The 400-nt window shown below is 67.5% G+C and overlaps 1 protein-coding gene across 8 annotated transcripts in view; it reads left to right on the forward strand.

Annotated features, from left to right (window-relative positions):
* LOC106884618 (transcription factor COE1-like) overlaps positions 1–400 on the forward strand; it is a 21,784-nt gene that overhangs the window by 15,111 nt on the left and 6,273 nt on the right. For 4 of the 8 annotated variants that reach the window (XM_014936124.1, XM_014936130.1, XM_014936127.1 and 1 more), the window contains exon 9: positions 246–379. The exons of 2 other annotated variants lie outside the window; for them this stretch is intronic. In XM_014936124.1, the coding sequence (XP_014791610.1) occupies positions 246–379 (134 nt within the window). The remainder of the gene's footprint in view (positions 1–245; positions 380–400) is intronic. 2 more of the 8 variants (XM_014936129.1, XM_014936132.1) reach the window with 1 other exon arrangement.

A 400-nucleotide genomic window follows, 5' to 3' on the forward strand; every position in this document is an offset into this window, starting at 1 on the left:
CCAGCCACTCTGTCCCCCCCATCCCCTGCTCCCACTTGGTGTCTGTCTATGTCCATGCTTCTGTGGCCACCCATGTCTGTCCCCTTCCCCTCGCCACTGCCTGGTTCTCACTCTCTGCCTCTGCTCTCGCTCTCTGCCTTCTCTCCCCCAGCCTTGCGCCCCCGGCCCCGACCCCGGCGCCCCCCGCTCCCACCCCACGCGCCCCCACACTCACTGCTGCCCTGTCTCTCCCCTCCCGCCCGAAGCAGCCACCCCCTGCATCAAAGCCATCAGCCCCAGCGAGGGCTGGACCACCGGAGGTGCCACTGTCATCGTCATCGGGGACAACTTCTTCGATGGGCTGCAGGTCGTCTTCGGCACCATGCTGGTGTGGAGCGAGGTAGGGGGGGGGCATGGAGGG

The sequence above is a fragment of the Calidris pugnax genome, unplaced genomic scaffold, assembly GCF_001431845.1.
Source record: "Calidris pugnax isolate Ruff unplaced genomic scaffold, ASM143184v1 scaffold14, whole genome shotgun sequence".
NCBI lineage: Eukaryota > Metazoa > Chordata > Aves > Charadriiformes > Scolopacidae > Calidris > Calidris pugnax.